Genomic DNA, 17,322 nt, shown 5'->3' with positions numbered 1-17,322 from the left:
TGCATCCATTGGTTGATAGCTCATGTATTTGATTGCACCTACAGTATTAAAAAAACATATAATCAGCAAAGCTTTCTTTTTTACAAACACAGTGACAAAGTCACATTAGAGAGGACATATGCAGAGGTTAGGGAATCTCGCGTAGCCAGCGATCCCCACAACCACTTTTATGAGCCACTTGGAAGCTGACTCACAGTCACTCCCCACAGCCTAACCTCTTCACTTGCTAGATACAGAGCAGCACATTTTTACGAAAGGCTGCCAGTTCCACCACTACTCGAGTTAGACACATTTGTGGGGGTTACTTACTGTCTCCATCCCCACAGACACCCCCATATCAGTGGGAATGTTCTCATCCCTTCCAAATAGTTACTGCAGTGTTTCTGTCCTCCTGCATCACCGGAACAAGCAATACTACATGGACTATCATGTCCTGGTGAACCACTGCTGTTCAAGCGGCAATCAAAGATTGCCGCTTAATTCAAAGTTCTTATGCACAACCGAGAAGCCAAAAAAACACTTCCGCCTGACTCGAAAAAGTTGAACTGGGGTTTTAAACCATTGATCAATGAGAGGAGTGGAAGGCAGGGAGCGACTCACAAAAGGGAAGAGAGTAAGACGCTAGTAACTTAACTCGACAAGCAGAAACATCAGGTAGAGGAGGGATCCTCAGAGCATTTCTAATCCAATGCAAAGAGGGAAAATAGGCACGGGGAACACAATCCTACCATTTATTGGTTAATCAAAGAAATGCAAAGCCCTATATAAAAGATCAGAGGACAACAAGTGATGACACTGCTCTGACAGAGCTCCAGGAAGGAGAAGGTTTAGCCAGAAAACTACAGAGGGTTTGCACTCTAAGATGCAAAGGGCTACAACTCAGCTGCTGGAGAGAACAAACACATAAGGAAGGAAGAAAAGCACTACCCAGCTGCATGCTACAGCTGAGACCATATGGAGAGAGCCAATGTCTACTGAAGGCTCATGCCCTAGAGTGTGACACTGGACCAGAGTGGGCTAACAGTCTGTAACAAGCATGCTAAGAGAGAAGAAATACTTGCTGTTAAGTTTAAATGCGATGCAATGGTGGGGTTTTGAATATTTTCTGCTTATGAAGTCCTTGCTGTTGGCGTGTGCAGTTATTGAATCAAGGATCGTTGGAAGGTGGCCACTGATGATAACATGTCAAGAAACATCCCGATTGAATTCAAGAAGTATGCTATGCCTTATATTCTTGTGTCTGGGAGGTTAGGACGCTTGTTGGGTGCTGTATTCCGGCGAATGTGATCGAGACCTTCCTTACCTCAGTAGACAATCCAACCCCAAAATACATTTTGATTGTCTTGAGTGTTTGGTCTCACATAGTCGTCACAGCACACATCAAAGACTTTTCACTTTAAGGTGTAGTAATACAACCGTATAACAGTCGGACAAGAAATGCCTCTTAAAAATGTAAACCAGCAGTTCCATAAAGCCACAATGGCTACATGTAAAGCTTTTGGCCCAAACAGTGCAGCTTTGAGTTTGACATCCATACCAAACCTTTGAGGTCCACTACAAGTGGGATATACAATCAGGTTGACCTAATCGGACAGTGCAGTCGACTGACAGCATTAGGATAAACTTTAAAATAGGGATGTCACACAGAAGCCCTGTGGGCCAGCTCAGGTCCCTGGTAGCCCGTTCATCAAGCCCTCTATATCAGGAAGCAAGGTAAAGGTGTTGTGATCCAATGGTGTCAGTTTCTGCATTGTGAGAGAAAAATGACGTCCCAAAAAGCAAATCATCATCACTAAACTGAAAGCAAAATAGCCTAAAAGGACAGGATATTAAAGATATTTTCTTTGAAGCAAAAGCACAATGTATTTTGCTTCTGCAGCCAAATCTGTACTACTTGACACCATTTATAAAGGGAGAAGGCAATTAGCCGGAGCACAACACGATATACTAAAAGCGCCCCATAAAACATCACTCTTGCCTGGAACATACCATTACAAGAATTACACTGCTGAAACCCATTCAATAGCTCAAACCTACATGAATCTACAATCAATATTAAACTACCAGATCTGTTTCTTTCAGGAATCGTGTGCAGCGGTGTAGCTACTTTATTAGTTGCAGTTTAAGATCTAGATATTTCAAAACCTTTAATATTTAAAGATGGTGACAGTGCGTTAGTGGCAATTGTATCACCTTCAGCGATGATCTGTTGCAAATACAGATGTATCTACTGCACATTATTTGTTTCGATGGGGGTGGGGGGTATTTGATCAAGTCAAGCAATTCAAGCATTTGCTGTGTTTGAATGCTCCTGCGAACCGTTTGGTACTCATGACACATGAAGTATGTAATATTCAATGTGTTCCCATACAGAATGTATTTTTAATCACAGGACTTTCAATCAATTTTGTTCCTGAAACATGTGCTGTAAAATTGACAATTCAAACCTATAACTTAAAGAAAATTCCTGGCAGGGAAATCCCATCTCAACCCCACTGAATGGTGTGTTTGCCCTAACTGCTTTAAACAACAACTAGCCACCACTGTGTATAATGGATGGAGCTTGCGAGAGTTTGCCAGCCTGCTGTACACTGTTTGGCTATTAAAATTAAGTGTGGTGATACCTTGTGCAACCAGGGATGCCTGATAAAATCTTAAAGTTTAGATTATCGAGTAAATGTGCTAAAAGATCCAATTTATGACTTGTCCCATGAAATGTACTAAAATGCTACTGATCATCAATGTGAACTTAATTACTTTTTGCAAGAAATTAAGAAAAAAAAAATACAAACCCGAGCTGGCTTGTGTCCAACGAGTGAGAAGAGAACCCGAAAATCGGAACTTTCCCCATAATGAACATCATGATCTCTGAACGCTGGTAATCTGGGAGATTGCTACCAAAGAACCCTGGAGAAAAATGTTGAATACACAAAAAGAAAAAAAGTGACAGGTTATTGATCAAAGAACCATTGAAGCATCAGAGAAACCAAATCCTTCAGTTCCTAAGAATGAGAAGGTAAAGAAAAACACATTAAAACAATGTAAGTAAAATCATGTCAAAACTAAATTGGGTACGGCTAGGGCAAACATCCGAGTCACCATCACTTGATCAGCGCCACTGACTTCCGTGCAGCAAGGCTCGCATGGCGGCTTAATTTTTTTTTTCTCCATGTAAACTGAAGAGAGGGTCCCAGGAATGCCCCCTCCTCCTTATCCCGATGAACATGATGGCCAAATAGCCAAGAATGCACAAAGCCACTCATTACTCTGACAGGCCCCAGGAGCACCAGTGGCTAACACATATGCAGAGAGGTATTCTCTCAGACAGCCTTTCAAACCTTATCCAGTGGATGTCTTTATGGATAAAGCTGCTTTAATGGTAGTTATAGATCCAAATGCCGATGGATGACGTTGTTTGAATGCCGAGATACCACAGTGCTGATGTCAGTGACAGCACGACGTAGCCACTTCAGTCATGAAGTACACTCGCAACCAGGCACACCTCTATAGAAACACACTCTTGTATACATGAAGAACATGCTTACATAGTTCTGTAGATAGAGGACAGATAGATATACATACTGTTGAAAGCTTATTATTTTTCTCATTAGCCAAGGCAACAAAGAGATGCAGAGCAAGCTTGCAGATGCTTATGGCAACTAACCCTATAGAACTACAGGATCACATAAGGATCCTAGCAGGACTAAATATAGCTAACCTATAGGAGATACTGCAGAACAAAGAGAAAAGCAGAACAAGCAGAACAAGGCTGCACAGATCAGGAAGGCCAGGGCTCACAGCCAAGATCAGAGGCAAGCAACACATTCCAACCTTACAACGACAAGGGGACAGCTGCAGAAAAACATAATAAATCCTCATAATTGCAGACAAGAAGAGCTCGATTTTGTGGACCTCAACCACGTGATGCAGCCGAGCTAGACAATGGTCATTCACCCGCAGTGGGAAGACTAGTAGTTCTCAGCGCTGCAGACACAAAGTGAAACATGAATAAGTTAACAACGTTGCAAAATGTAGAGCACTCTCATAGGCAAAAGTGGTATTCCTATTGGATACATTGGACACACTTAGTCGTTCACATCAACTTGAAGAGGTGCACAGAGGGCTGAGAACCAAACTGGGTCCCAGGCCTGAAGAGACCAGTTCCAGCCAATTGGGGACAGAAATCCAGGGGTGGAATCCAGGGGTGGATGGCAGGGGGCAAGGGCCAATGGTAATCCTGCGACCCTGCAACAATATAATAATGTCTGAAGAGGCGGAGAGCTGTAGAGGGGCAGTGCACGGGGCACACCTGAGAAGTTGTTGTGGGGCCAGAGAGGCTTGAGAATAATTGTAAAAACTGCAATTTTATTGCGCTTGTGTAATAACGGAGTGTCGAAAGCCTCCACTTGAGCTCAACTATAAAAGCAATGTATCAAGGGAAGTGCAGGAGCGAAGGAACGCCCCTACAGCACCTGTGTAACACCCGTCCACGCTATAAGGACAAGATGTGTAAATATAGCACGGAAAGGAGGAAAAAGTACAGAGGGTAAATTCACTAAGCCATGGCCATGCAGAAGTTCCTCCAAAAATGTGCAGCAACCACTACTGACACACTTATGGGAAGAAATTAACCAATTGTATGGCAATATTTGAACTCTGAAGGATGTTCCAGGAGGACAAGGGGGAAGTAGCGAGGTGTTAATGGATGCTGAGCAAAACAGGAGACACCGAGGCCAGCGTCCCGGCCTTCCGCTCCCCCACCTTCTCCAGCAAGGGAAAATGGAGAGGATACAGAAGACGTGCAGGGGTTGTACCCTATGCGGGAGCTAAAGGCAGCAGATGGGTACACAAATCCGAAATTCCAACCTCCACCATACACTAAGGAGTAGGGGCAAAAAGGGGCTGGACTCGACAGACAGCAGGAAGGGAGCATGCAGCGAGACACAGGCTTGCGCCAGGTAGGAGCTAGAAGGCATAGCCTCAAATGAATGGGTAGGAGGGCAGATCATCAAATTGGATGGGAAGACAACAGAAGAAGCAGCGGGGCGATCAATGAAATGGAGGGTCACAAGGGGAGTACCAAAGGACAACACTGGGCGCAGAGAATGGAAAGAGTAGAAAGAAAGGAGAAAGAAGAGGAGAGGCGTGAGAGAGCATGTAGAGACAAGCAAAGGGAGGAAGAGAAAGAGCGGGAGCAGCAAGAGAGGAGAAGGAGGGAACTCGAAGAGATAGAAAGACGAAGGGAAGAAGACGAGAATGCAAAGCAAGTTTTAGTAAAGAGGGAGCAGAGAAAGTAGGCATTAGAGTGACTCGCAAGAGAGAAGGAACAAGTTCTTTACCTGTAACTGTTGTTCTCCAGCATGGGTCTGGCATGGATTCACATGCTCATGAATATTCCCCGTCGTCAGGCTGGGAATCCTTGGTAAAGAAAAAAATCAGTATCAGTTTTGTTTCTGATCTGTCTTTCTTAGTAGTAACCAATCACTGGTCTCTGGGTCATACTGCCCCCAGCCAATGACTGCCCTCTCCATAAGCCCCTCCCCTGGCAGGCATCCTCAGATTTGGTAGCACGTAAAGTGGCAGTATGACTAAGTGAAGAGCCGCAGAGGGGAAGGAGGGAGGGTTGGCATGTGAATCCATGCCAGACCCATGCTGGAGAACAACAGTTACAGGTAAGTAACTTGTTCCTTCTCCAGCATGGGGTCTGGCATGGATTCACATGCTCATGAATATAAGAATACATAGCAGTACACACATGCACAACCACGGGAGGTGGCAAGGCTCAACATTAAGCATTACATAAACTCAACATTAAGCAACTCTTACCTCCTCACCAGGCCCACCTTCAGGCGAACAGGTTGCGCAGCACTGCTTGGCCGATCCTGGACTCCTCTCTGGAATCCCGGTCGACGCAGTAGAATCTCGTGAAGGTGTGCGTCGACCTCCACGTAGCAGCCCTTCAGATGTCCAGCAGGGGCACACCAGACAAGAACGCCGTGGTAGCAGCGTGGTCGAATGGGCTCTCGGATGGCTGGGCAACGGTCGGTTTGCCAACCGGTGACAGTGCATGATGCAGCCGGACAGCCATCTGGAAATGGAAGCCTTCGAGAGAGCCTTCCCTTGGTTCACAGGTCCAAAGTTCACAAAAAGCTGTGATGTCTTCCGAAAACTCTTCGTGCAGTCCACGTAGAACTTCAGCGCTCTAGCTACATCCAGCGAGTGCAAAGTCCTCTCGGCCGGCGACGAAGACGACGGGAAGAAAACTGGCAACACCAAGGGCTCGTTGAGATGGAAGTCCGACGGCATCTTGGGCATGAAGGAGGGGTGCATCCTAAGCACCACCCTCGTCTCGTGGAAAGTCAAGTATGGAGGCTTGCAAGATAGGGCCTGGATCTCTCCCACCCGTCGTGCGGAGGTGATGGCCACAAGGAACGCTGTTTTCCACGACAGGAACTTAAACGGTGCCGAATGCAGAGGCTTGAATGGTGGCCCCATGAGCCTAGTCAGCACCACGTTGAGCTCCCATGCTGGGGCTGGAGCCTTCACCAGTGGGAACGATCGGAACAGTCCTTTCATAAATTCCTTCACCAGGCGATGAGACCACAGGGATGACCGTCCTGTAGTCCTGGTGTATCGGCAAATCGCTGCCAGATGTATCTTGATGGAAGCATGCGCTAGTCCAGCCTTAGCCAGCGACAGTAGGTACGGTAGCACTTGAGGGGCCCTAATCCGTAGGGGGTTAATCTTCTGTGCGCTGCACCAGACAGAGAACCTCTTCCATTTATGTCCGTAGCACTTGAGAGTTTAGGACGCCCTGAGGCCCTGAGGTTTGCAAGAACCTCTCTGCAGTCCGCCGGGATATCGTACCCTCCAAACTCTAGTGCTGCAGGCGCCAGGCCTGCAAGTTCAGCGACTCCGGGTCGTGATGAATGATGGCACCTCCTTCTCTGGAGAGAAAATCTGCATCTGTCGACAGTTTGACTGGTAGGGACGCTGACAAGTCCAGAAGTTCCGTGAACCAGATCTGTCTTGGCCACGCCGGTGCAACGAGGATCGTCCTGCACAGGGACCTCTTGAGTTGGTTGACAAGTCACAGTAGCAACGGCAACGGAGTGAACGCATACAGGAACAGGCCGTACCAGGGGAACGAGAAAGCATCGCCCATGCTCCTCGGCTGGGGAAACCTGCGGGTGAACCTCTGGCACTTGGAGTTCGTCGCTGTCGCGAACATGTCGATCTGGGGTTTGCCCCATCGTTGGAAGAGTCGATCCACCTGATCTTGACGCAGTTCGCACTCGTGGCATGAGTGCAGCTCCCTGCTGAGTGAGTCGGTGATGGTGTTCTGTAGCCCTGCTAGATGAAAGGGTACCAGAAACATCCCCTGGGCAACGGCCCAATGCCACAGATCCTGGGCTTCCTTGGATAGGGCTGGGGGATCTGGTTCCTTCCTGCCTCCGGATGTAGAACATCGTGGTGGTGTTGTCGGTGAAGATCCTCACCACCTTGCCCTTGTGGGACGGGACACTGCCAGGGAGGCATCTGTCGTCACCATCACCTGGTGTGCCGGGGTCTGAAAATCCGTGCCCACCGTGAGATGCGTGCGGGTGCTCCACCACCAAATTGCTTGGCGGAAAACCTCATTGAGCGGGATCTTGTCCTCGACACTGCCTGCCGTTTGCATCCAACAGGCGTCGAGGAACTCCTGTAGAGCACATATCCGTAGCCTGCATAGGCGCACCAGGTAGATGCATGATGACATCATCCCAAGAAGGGACATGATGGACCTCACCCTGGCCACGTCCGTGGCCAGCAAACACTGCACTTTGCCCAGGATGGCCTTTGTCCTTTCCTCCGACGGCAAGGCCAATCGTGCTACTGTATCGAGCTAGGCTCCCAGAAACAGTGCGACCTGCAACGGAACCAAGTGGGATTTGGGGAAGTTGATGGAGAATCCCAGGTCCATGAGCATCTGGACGGTCTTCGCTGTGTGCTCGACGGTGAGTTCCCTTGTTCTTGCCCGGATGAGCCAGTCATCCAGGTAGGGGTAGACGTGGATCCCCTGCAGGCGCAGCCGCACCGCCACTGGTGCCAGGCACTTGATGAATACCCTGGGCACCGACTTCAACCCGAATGGAAGGGCCTCGAACTGGTAGTGCCGTCCTTGGACCACGAACCTGAGAAACGTTCGGTGTCCTTTTAGAATGGGGATGTGAAAGTATGCATCCTCCAAATCCAACGATGATAGGAAGTCGCCTTCCTCCAGCTGGCCCAGCACGTGCTGGAGGGTGACCATCCAGAACTTCTGTGCCTTGATGTATTTGTTTAATCGATGCAGGTCCAGGATGGGACGCCATCCTCCTGTCTTCTTTCTGATGAGGAAGTACCTTGAGTACACTCCGGACCCCGGAGCCTCTTTGGGACGAGCTCGATGGCTCCTTTCTTGAGCATCGCCCTTACTTCCAACAGCAGTTGAGGGACGTGGTTTTCCTTCCTGGCAACGGGAGAAATGCGGGGGCACTTTTTTAGAAATTCGAGAGTGTGCCCGCGGGCCAGGGCATCCAGCACCCAACGGTTAGTGGAGATGGACTCCACACGCTGACGAACTTCGCCAGCTGGCCTCGCCTGGGTGCTCAGGTGGGGGCCCGACGCTACGGCTGGTTCAGTCTTGCTTGGCAGCGGCCTTGCTGCCTAGGCCTAACTGGCGATGACGGTGAGATCCACCAGACTTGCCTCGTCCTCTGTAAGCCTCTTGCCACAAGGAGCGAGCCGCCTGACGGTACATCGAGGAGCCACCGCCAAATCCTTTGGGGGCACCTTGCTTGCCTCCGGAGTTCCAAAAGGGCAGCTGTCGTTGCTGCAGAACTCTCAAGGCCCGAGCCATCTCTGTGCCGGTCTTGATGGCCTGAAGTGACTCATCCACTGTCTTTCCAAACAGATTGTTCCCGTCGAAGGGCATGTCCAAAACTTTGGTCTGCACGTCTTGGCGGAAATCTGTCGCCTTGAGCCACCCCCGCCGTCGAAGGCAAACGCTGTTGCCCAACTGGCGGAACCCGGTGTCGGCAATGTCCGTGGCTACCGTTATGGCGTGGTCCGACGCCACCTCACCCTCCTGTAGGATCTCCAGGGCCTCTGCCCTCTTGTCGTCCGGTAGGAAGTCCAACAAGGGGGCGATCTTGTACCACAACTCCCTGTCGTAGCGGGCCACAATTGCTAGGGCGTTGGCCGCCTTAATCGTCGTCGCCGCAGACGAGATGACTCGCCGTCCCATGGCGTCCAGTTTCTTTCCCTCGCCGTCCGGTGGGGAAGTTGAAGTTGAAGCCGATGCCCCGGCTGCCTTCTTCTTGGTTGCCGCTGAGACGACCGAATCCGGGGTCGGCTGTGCCCTAAGGCACAAAGGGGCAGCATCGGGGACCCGGTACTTCTTCTTGTACCGGTCCCTCTTGGCAGGCATCGTGGACGGGTTCTTCAAAAGAGCAAGTCCCTCGTCCCAGATGTCATCCAGCAACGGCACCGCGAGGACCGTCTTCCTCTTGGCCTTGCGCCGTTGGTAGAGGAAGCCTTCCTTCTTCTGTTCTTTCGGGGCAGAGCTGGAAAAGCTCGGATGCCCTGGCAATCATGGCGTGGAAGGAGCCAATTTCGTCGGGCGAGGAGCCCCGAGGGGGCAGCCCGAGGGGGTGGTGATGGAAAGCCCATCCCATCGTCACCACCGTCGTCATCATCATCATCCGTCCCCGTCGTGGCCGTATCTGTTCCCGTGTCCTCCCTAGCATAGGGGAAGACGATGGAGGCTGAGCGGGCCGCGAGGGCTGAAAGGGCGGGGGTGGATGAACTCTACTCCTCTTGTTTGGAGGGCTTCCCAACGGGCCCGGTTCTGCTGGGTCGTCCGTTGGGGGTAGAGGCAATCTCGTCCTTACCTCCGTGCATAAGGTTGGATTGCCATCAAAATGGCCACCGAGTTGTCCTGTGGCTCGGGTTGCGACGGGCGCGCTGGCTGCTCCTCCTCCACGGGAACCTCTTCAGCGCCACCGTCGCTCTCTTCGTCCTCCTCGTTGGGAATCCTCCCGTGGGACCGGACCGCCTCAAACTTCTTGTTGAGGCCCTTCACAACTTCAACCAGCTCCTCCTCGGAGGCTGTATCCGTGTCCGTAACGGCCACCGTCCCCCCCACCTCTTTTTCCACCGGGGTCTTCATGGGGGTCTTCTCGTTGAGTTGAAAAGAGGATTCCCTCCGCGGTGGCAGGGAATATCTGGGCCCCGAGGCCGCCTCCACTGGGGTACCCTCCACAGGCTTCGCCAGGGCCCCCACGACTACCTCGGTAAAGGCCTTACCACGGTGGATCAAGGCCTGCACCACCTTGTGCATGCTTGAGGCCTCCACCTTGGGGGGAGGGTCACCGCATCGCTCCCCCTCGGCTTGTTCCATCGAGATCGACCGGGGCCTCTCCAGAAGCTTAGCCGGGTTCTCAGATTTTCTCTTCCCCGAGCCAGAGCGTTGGCTCGTGGTTAATGGCGCCGGTGAAGGTGCGCCCTGCCTGGCAGCCGAGGAGCCCGACCGTTCGGCACTCCCGGTGCCCGCGGACTCGCAGTGCTTTGCCTTTTGTTGGGCCCCAGTCACCGGAGTGCCCTCACAGGACTTAGAAGTCCGCTCGGACTTCTTCTTCTCACCTGTTGGGCTCTTTCCTTCAGCCAGTTTGCGAGACGGGTCCGACTATCCCTCATAGTTCGATCCATCATGTTCATGCAAAACGCACAGTCCTTCTCCACGTACGTTTTGTCTTCGTGAAAGCAGCAGAGGCATCTCGAATGCTCGTCCTCCTTGAACACATTCTGTAATCCGCATCCAGGGCAGTTCTTAAACAGCTTGGGTGTCGAGCTTCCCTTTTCCTGGGCCATGTCCACGAGGAAGGCCTGGGAAACTTCTGGAATCCTCCAAGAAGCGTAACTCAACGAAAACTTTGCTGTTGAGGGGCGTAAAAAATTTCCGATACCGGTCCCCGTTAATCGGAAGTAGAAACGGTGGAGCTTGAGGCTCGACTGACCGAAAAATGAGATTAAACTCTTTGAAAAAACACAAAACGCAGTAAAAGCTCGAGAGCTATAGTACGAGGACTCCCAACACTTGAACGTGCGATAAAAATCGGAGGATGGCTGCCATGGGAGGGGCTTAGGGAGAGGGCAGTCATTGGCTGGGGGCAGTATGACCCAGAGACCAGTGATTGGTTACTACTAAGAAAGACAGATCAGAAACGAAACTGATACTGATTTTTTCTTTACCGAGGATTCCCAGCCTGATGACGGGGAATATTCATGAGCATGTGAATCCATGCCAGACCCCATGCTGGAGAACAAGCAAAAGGAGGAGGAAGGTGCAATATGTAACGCTCACCTGGTTCCCACGGAGGCGCAGATCCTGGCTGGACAGTTATCGTGTCTTCAATTGAGAAGCGCAGGACTCGGATGGATCTCTGGACCGGACCTCCTCTTATGGAATGTCTGACTTGTAGAGTAAGGTGTCTGCAGGCGGAAGAAAAAGGGATTAATGGCTGGTTGTTGGTTGGGCTTCTCCTCCTTATTCGTTTCTTCCCTGAGGCCGCCCAAAATCTGAATGAGCTCTCACCTTAGATATGTAAATGCTGGGCTCTCCATCCTGCGACTGATGCAGGGGCGCTGGGTTCCAGTTACTTCACTGGGATTGCTTTAAGTCTCTTGTAGCCTCAGAGGGTTTAAAGCTGCTGAAGAAGCGATGCCGTCGTTTTCTGCACGAGCGGATGCTGGTCGGTTTGTAAAGTTCGAGAGCACCTTTTAATGAAGTCTTTGCCTTTGTTTCTTAGGTGCCGAAATGCTATATGCTGAGCATACGGATGCACGTAAGTATGAAGGTCCGTGCGTGGAGGAGCACGTAAGTAATATACTTGCTGACAGGTTTATTCGCACCTCTTAATGTCTTTTTCTTGATTTGCAGGTGCGGAGATGCAGCAGAAGAGGAGATGGCGAGGAGCGCACAGCTCCGGTAAGTGAAAATATAATTGCGTCCAATTTCCCCCTTTTTGCACTAACCGGAGTTCTTTGTCTTGCAGGTAGAGGCCGCGGGTTGCGGAAGATGCCGTGGGTTCAGGTAAGTAAGCGCGGCTGCTAAAGCGTTGCCTTTTGCTAACCTGATGTTCCTTTGCTGGCAGATGCAGCCGGAGACTGGATCCCTGGATGGTAAGTGAAGATCTGACTTGTTTTCACAGGCTGGAGCAGAAGATATCACGAGAAGACTGGAGCTGACTCGGTGAGCGTCCCGCTGCAGATGCAGAATAACGCGAAGCACGTTCTTCCAATCGGGTGTGTTTTAAATAGTGTTGAGGTGATTAGGTGTCTTCTTCCTCAGCCTCGCCCAAGAGAAAAAGAGTTCCTGTGTTCCAGAGTCAAGGAGTGATGCCAGCCCCACCCAGGTAAGAAAGTAGTTCCAGATTCGGAAAAATAGTCCCACCCAGCAGAAGGCTGGGGCTTCATTTTGCCAGGACTTGTGAAGGTGAGTATGCAGCATGGTCTGCTACAGGTAAGTCCACCCAAGCACCTTTATCCAAAGCATGAGCCCGGCACCTCTGGCGCCGGGACTGGTGATTCTTATGAGCCTGGCGCCAACGGCGCCAGGACATGGTCCAGAGGGCCCCGATAGGGGTCGGTTGGGACCAGGGGCGGGGGTTGTGAGCCTGCTTCCGGGGATGTTGGGCTTGTCCTGACTCCTTGGAAACAGTGCTCATGACACAATAAGAGATTTACGGGCAAAGTGGGCAATGGGCACAGGAGACGATAAAATGGGAGGGGGTAGGCGAACGGGGACGGACACCACTACCACACAGGACAGTACTGCGACTCCATTGGACAGGACAGACATGGGGTCCTGCGGGAGAAGGGGAAGCGTGGACCTGATCGACTTTGAAGGGAAGCCCAGCTAAGACATGACCTCTAGGAGACTGAGCTTTGTGGATGATTTTTGTAGTGATATGGACGCCGACTCAGTCGGGGACATAGAGGGAAGTGAGGATGAGAGAAAAGGGCGATCCAAGCATCAGTCAACGGGAAAGAGTGTAGAGAGGAGCATGGCAACAGAAACAGGGAAAGACACTGGGGGATTTAAGGGTGACAGACAATCGATCACAATGGAGCAGAGACACATCACACAGTTTGGACGATTTGCTCCCATACGTGCAGAGACTTGTGAAAAGGGGGAGACGGCCAAGGCATGTACTGACATTAAAGACTTAGGAAGGGTAGGCAGTAGCCGTGGGCTATTGTTTCCAGAACCCACACATCTAAAGTTATAGCTCACCACTCTTCGAGATGTTGAGGCAGTCTGCCCCCAACTGGAAAACAATGAGACCTTGGCAGCCATGGAATAGGCTGCTCTCTTCGTGTGATCCGAGATCCGACTGATCCGGATAAGCGCATGCTTTGAAACTGTCTACTGCAACAAGAAATGTAGCAAGAGAAAATCGGAAAGCGAGCTGAACCTGATGTACGCACAAGCGTGTAGAGAAAGTGAAATTTGCAGAAGTTATGACATTTTGTAACTTCCGAGGGCTGATGCGGGGCTGACAAAAAGATGGCGGCGAAACCCGAACAAAGGAACCCCTGGCAACACGGATTGAGCTCAAGGTGCAGATCGCTACATTTGAGGAACGGAAGCGGGTTCCTCAGAGCGGACCACGGTTGGGATAATTAGCAAGAAGCGGAAAGGGCACCCGTGTGTCGTGGCCGAAACTGCAACATCTAGGTCACGGCCCATGCAAGGTGGAGACCCCGTACATGGTGGCGAGCGGACAGTGAAACTAAGCACTGGAGTGAGCGCGATCGTGTGGCGTAGCTTGGAGCTCCGCAAGACACGGATGCCAAGCGCTCAGAAACTGAGCAGAATACAGCAGTCATGGGCGAGGGGAAGCAATTGTCAAGCTGGGATGTACGTGAAGACTGCGTACCTGTTTTCTTTGATGTGGATCTTGTTGGGGCCGCCAGGCTGTAGCCAGCTGAATGACGAGTGTGTGACTCAGGGAACCCGCCTCTCCACCACCCAAATGGTACAGGGTGGAGGATGGACAGACTCCTAGCGTCACGGAAGGCACTCTCCTGATTAACGTGACGGTGGGACTGTGCAAGCACAGACAGGAGAGGCAGCAGTCAGGTTGAAGATTCGGAACAAGGTGAAGTCCAAGGTGAACGCGGGATCACACCAAACAAGGACTAAGTCGGGGCACCAATCCGCAGGAAGACACTTTCAGGCGAACTTCAGGTAGCTGGTTTGGAGATGGCTGACTAGCCCGATGGTCTGTAGATCCAAAAAGGACGAGGCACCAGGCCGGACCAGACAGGAAAAGGGGAACCAGATAGGGAAGGGAAACCAACAAGGGAGAGCCCAAGGAATAGGGAAAAAGACAAAGGCCCAATTGGTCCCAGGAGAGTCAGAGGGGAAACTGGAGCCACGGGAACCCAGGGTGAGAACAAGGAACCCAGGCGACTGGAGGTCAAGTAGGGCAAGTGGGACCAAAGAAACCCTTGGGCAAAACTGGGCACCCAGTCAGGCAGAAGGCAAGCAGGACAAAAAGGACCCAGGGTTGAGCAGGGCACCCAGGCAGGCTGGAGGCAAGGCAAGGCAAAAGGGCCCAAGAGGACCCAGGGTTGAGCAGGGCAGCCAGGCAGGCTGGGGCAAGGCAAGGTGGAAGCAGGAACCACAGGTAACCAGGAGCGAGCAACACGAACGAAGCTTCCGCGTTGAGACGCGGTTAGCTTCTGCTTGCGGTTCCCTTTTATGGGCCGCCGGCACCCGCGAGGCCTGAAACGCAAGCCGTTTCGTCTCTGGGTGCCGGTGGACCCGAAACGAGGCTTGGAAGGCAAGCCCTTCCCAAAGCGCAGGCCCAATCTAGGGTGCATGCGCGGAACCGAGACAGCGGTTTCCCGCGCATGCGCCGCAACCCTCCAGCAGCGGTTCCAGAAGCTCTCCTCCTGGCGGCTCCCCAGGCACGAAAGCGCGTGTAGATCCGCCAGGAGGGAGAAGGGAGAGCGATCACAACGGACCTCGGTCTCCCCAAAAGTGGCGTGACAGCGATGCGGCATATAAGCGGACTGAACGGCCGTGTACATCAAAAGCAAAATTGAAAGTGCATGCGAAAGAAATGCCGTAGCAGGATTGGATGAAATAGACATAAACCATGATACTTTGTAATGATAAGAAATGATGGCCTGGAATCGGGACGGAGGCAGTCCCGGCACTTAGCAGCATCCGGGTGTGTGAACTGTGCACATTGTGAGAACCGCTGAGACGAAAGAAAGGGGAGAACGCACAGGAGGAAGGACGTTGGCTGCACACACAGAAGTGCGGCAGAGCAGGCGACCGAACATAGCCACCTGCGCTGAGCACCCGAGACGCGGTTAAGGCAGCGCGTGACCCTGAGGGAAGTGGCGAGGAAAGCATTGAACCCTGCGGGGAAGCCAGAGGCCCCAGAAGCATGGAAGTCAAGCGCACCGAAAATGGGCTGGTTCCAGCGGCCATCTGGGCCGCAAGTAGTTGATGCGCCCATGGACGTGTAAATGAACATGTGGCCACAGCAGGCAAAGAGGAGCTGCACAGAAGATGCGGGAAGCAATGGAGGGTCGCAGCATTAAGTGTATGCAAGGCAGTAAGCATATGCTATTGCCCAACAACACTGTATGAATAAAGGTGACCACAATAACTGTAGCTTTTTTATATAAAGATGCATAAAGTTGCCAAGTAACATACGGGCACCTCCACCCCTGCAGCCAATGGGCGTCCCACAAGATAAAATAACAGACTCTGATTGAAGGCATGAGAAATAGAAAGAGGGTGCGGATAACCTAATGGGAGCACATGAAGATTGCAATTATAGGAGGAACTGGAGCCACACCCAAGGACACCTGAGAGGTGACATGAATATACATGTACACTGTGGCGCTGCTAGGCACAACAACAGAGCGGCCTGAGAACACAGGCAAAGACTGGGCATACAATTGCGAATCGATAAAAGCCCCACAGAGACAGTGGAATCGGATAGCAGCTCAAGGCACGGTGGGCGGAGGACCCGGGCGCTGAGGTGGCGCACCATTTGATAAGGAACAAAGCCGGGAGCGACTGAAGAGGAGGTGTGAAGAATAATACACCTTTCATGCGAGGTAGGATCCCTCGCACGCCTGCTTGACAATTGAACTGGAGCTGGGTTCGCACCCCTCCACACAAATGCACTAACCCTAGACGAGGTCTACACACGCTTAGAGCGCCAGTAAGCATGCCAACAGGTCATGGGAGGTGCGCATAGTGCACTAGAAGGGGAGGCCCAGAGGCGACGGTGCCAAGGCAGGAGTATAGAACTGATGAAGCACTGAAATCCCCAAGGAACAGCTACAGGTACCAGAGTTGATGAGTTGTGATATTGGAACGGCATGCCATACACACGAAAGCCCTACATGCTAAAATAAGTGCATGCTGCAGACAGAGCCACGAGTGCCAATATACAGAAGCCAAGTCGTCAGCTGGCGCAAAACACGGAAAGGCTGGGAACGTTGGAGTGCAATGGCTCTTAAGGGAAGGAAAGGCAAAGGAAAGCAGCCAACAATGGATATATTTACCAAAAACACAGCAGGCCCCGACCTCGCCTGCACAAATTATGGCCAACACACCGGAAGAGAAGACCATGCAGAGGGACGACCACCAGATCCTGGCGGCAATCATAGAACTGAAATCATCATGGGGAGCTGCAATGGCAGACCTCAAAGCGGCATTGGAAACTAAGATAGATGCCGTGGGGATAGAGGTCAACCTTCTCAGACAGGACGTCAGAGCATTAGCGGACCGAACGAGTGGCCTAGAGAGCGCCGTAAAAACTAACACAGAAGTTAGCACCACCGCCACATATTGAAGCAACAAATGTCGAAACTGGAAAACAGAGCAGAGGAAACCGAAGGTCGAGCGAGGCGCAATATACTCGTGGTGGGCCTACTGGAGGGAGAAGAAGGCCAGAACCCTACGGACTATGTGGAAAACATGCTCATTCAGGAAATAGGTGCCGGCAAGCTCTCCCAAGGGTTTGCCATAGAGCGAGCACACAGAGCCCTACTGAGAAGACCCCAAGCAGGGGCCCCGCCCGAGCCATAATAGCCAAGATACTGAACTACAGAGACAGGGAAAAGATCTTGGATTTTTTTTCGGAAAGGCGGAACAAGAACGCGAGCGTCGGCTACAGTCACGGCGTATACGGATTACACTATGCTGGTACAAAGACAACGGTACAGTTATGTGACGGTGAAAAGAAGGTTGCGGACTGGCAG

General features: G+C 51.5%; 1 protein-coding gene across 4 annotated transcripts in view; it reads right to left on the bottom strand.

The window, feature by feature from the left end:
- EFR3A (EFR3 homolog A) overlaps window positions 1-17,322 on the bottom strand; it is a 1,818,520-nt gene that overhangs the window by 827,668 nt on the left and 973,530 nt on the right. For all 4 annotated transcript variants that reach the window (XM_069621641.1, XM_069621640.1, XM_069621642.1 and 1 more), the window contains one exon: window positions 2,793-2,907. In XM_069621641.1, coding sequence (XP_069477742.1) covers window positions 2,793-2,907 — 115 coding nt within the window. The remainder of the gene's footprint in view (window positions 1-2,792; window positions 2,908-17,322) is intronic.

The sequence above is a fragment of the Ambystoma mexicanum genome, chromosome 5q (genome assembly GCF_040938575.1).
Source record: "Ambystoma mexicanum isolate Mex_15411 chromosome 5q, UKY_AmexF1_1, whole genome shotgun sequence".
NCBI classification, from domain to species: domain Eukaryota; kingdom Metazoa; phylum Chordata; class Amphibia; order Caudata; family Ambystomatidae; genus Ambystoma; species Ambystoma mexicanum.
The sequence above is the reverse complement of the archived record's forward strand: the minus strand, read 5'-3'. Positions and strand labels throughout refer to the sequence as shown.